Raw genomic sequence first — 2,500 nt, 5'->3', positions numbered from 1 at the left:
TTCTTTCTTCGGTTGCCTTTGCATCCTGAATTATTACATTGAATTATTTCCGTGGTGAAGTGTTTCGTTGTATGTGATTCCAACGTGATCCATAAAATTTACAAAGCATTAAAGAAATAATATAGGAGATTTTTACCCTCATTTCGATCCTTCTAAATACTAAATGCAATAATACTTTATCGGTCACCCCCCCCCCCCCCCCCCCCCCCCCCCCCCCCCAAATGGAGGTTAGGAGGAGGAGGATGATCTAGTAAAAGTGGGTGCGATTCCTATTATTCCGATCAACATCATCATATAACCTGCAATTTTAGTTCCTATAGGAAAATTATGATCATATGCACCCATACATACATCTAACCCCCAAACACACATCCTTCTCCACACACACAAACATACACACATGTACACATAACTTTAGCTGATACATTATGTTAGAGTGCATGCATATGTACACTCCTGTTGTGATCTTGTTTTACTATTGTTTTACACATAGATGGCGCCACAAGCGTTTATTCACTAAAGAGTCCATTAATTAGCTATACTTTCATAGTATTTTTATCCTTCTCTTTGAATTTTAAGTGTATTTGTGGCTATCATCTTAATGATGATGATGAGGAGGAGGACAATGACGATGACAATGATAATGATGATGGGGATGGTGAGGATTATATATAATATAATCAAACACTTTAAATTCAAGGAATGGTGCAGTAGTAAAATATTTTTTTTTTCTGGTTTACTGAACATTTCGCAAAAAAACTGAAAAAAATTAGACACCGCTCTCACGTTTCCTGGTTTTCTCGTATGTGGTCAAAATGTTTGTTTACTTATGAGGTAACAATGTTCAGATATAACAATGTGACCAAAGATTTTTTTTTTTTTTTTTTTTTTTAATTAATCAATAATCAACACACCACCAGATTTTTCCCAAGTTTTAAATTATTTGATGAAATGCTGTATAACTTCAGTCACTTGTCTTCTCTCAGTGAAGGCTGGCAAATAGAGCTGTATAATTCTAAGTACGTCCTTGTGATGTTAGTAATGAACTTTTGATCACAACCTTGTATATATATATATATATATATATATATATATATATATATGTATACATATATATATATATATATATATATACATATATATATATATACATATATATAAATACATATATATATATATATATGTATATATATATATACATATATATATCTCTAGAGATAGGGGTGTGTGTGTGTGTGTGTGTGTGTGTGTAAATATATGTATATAAAGATATATCTATAAATATCTAATCTAATTATATACAGGTATATATGTATAAATATATATATATACATACACACGCGTGCATGTTTATTTGTATATATGAGTGTAAATATATGTATATCAATATATATATATATATATATATATTTATATATATATATATATACATATATACATATACATAAACACACACGTGCATATATATATATATATATATATATATATATATATATATATATATAGTGTGTATGTATGTATATATGTGTGTGTGTGCGTGTGTGTACATGTGTGTGCAGGTGTGGGTGTATATATATACATTATATATACATACATACATATATATATATATATATATATATATATATATATATATATATATACACACATATATATAACATTCATTTGTCATCAGTGTATACTCGGACCATGAGGCTAAACAGTTGTTTCGCAGGGAAAAAAAAATTGGAAAAGCATACACAAGTAAATGGACATATACTTGCATACAATTTTAAATGAGAAACATATATCTGAAAGAAACTCTTCAAAGCCAATGCTAGTCAAACACGACGAATTAACAAGAGGGTGATCAAGTGTTCCATTTCATGCTTAAATACTGAGAAAACAAGGTATCTCACGGAAGCCTTTGATTCCACAATTTCACGACGCTCACTTGTCTCTGTCTCAGTGCAGAAGAAGAGCCTCGAAGTCACCGATTTTCGTTCCTCCTGTTCTAGATCGACTCCGAAGACATGGTTGCGGTTCCACTGGTTAAGATATGTGTCATGGCGTCCCTGCTGGTGGCAATCCCGGCATCTGCCACCCTCTCTTCAGACGGGAATAAAATCCCAACGGTCCTTCGTCCTTCCCTGGAATTCTCTCCTGTTTTATCCCTGGCAGGAGCCGAGAGCGTAAACAAACGCTCCATATCCTATGGTTCTTGCACGGGCGTTTACGACCGAGAACTGATCGGAAGACTCGACAACGTGTGTGAGGACTGCTACAACCTGTACCGCGATGTCGAAGTGGCGGCTGAATGCAGGTTTGCTATCCTTATGCTGTGACAAACACATTGGCTTTGTGTTGTATTAATGGGTCATTAACTAATCTGAATTCAGGTATGTTATCCTTATTAGATTTGTGTTGCATGAACGGGTCATTAACTAATTTATGCGGTTGTGGATGTTTGGGATGATGGAAACGTTTTACGAAATGAGGATAATTGATATATATTTGAGAA

General features: G+C 33.4%; 1 protein-coding gene across 1 annotated transcript in view; it reads left to right on the top strand.

The window, feature by feature from the left end:
- Positions 1–2,012: 2,012 nt before the first annotated feature.
- Positions 2,013–2,500, top strand: part of LOC122250977 (crustacean hyperglycemic hormones-like) — an 876-nt gene continuing 388 nt past the window's right edge. The window contains exon 1 of the mRNA XM_043012728.2: positions 2,013–2,302. Coding sequence (XP_042868662.2) covers positions 2,013–2,302 — 290 coding nt within the window. The remainder of the gene's footprint in view (positions 2,303–2,500) is intronic.

Source organism: Penaeus japonicus, unplaced genomic scaffold, assembly GCF_977035675.1.
Source record: "Penaeus japonicus unplaced genomic scaffold, GWHDUDI00000001_assembly GWHDUDI00000022, whole genome shotgun sequence".
Classification (NCBI taxonomy): domain Eukaryota; kingdom Metazoa; phylum Arthropoda; class Malacostraca; order Decapoda; family Penaeidae; genus Penaeus; species Penaeus japonicus.
The sequence above is the reverse complement of the archived record's forward strand: the minus strand, read 5'-3'. Positions and strand labels throughout refer to the sequence as shown.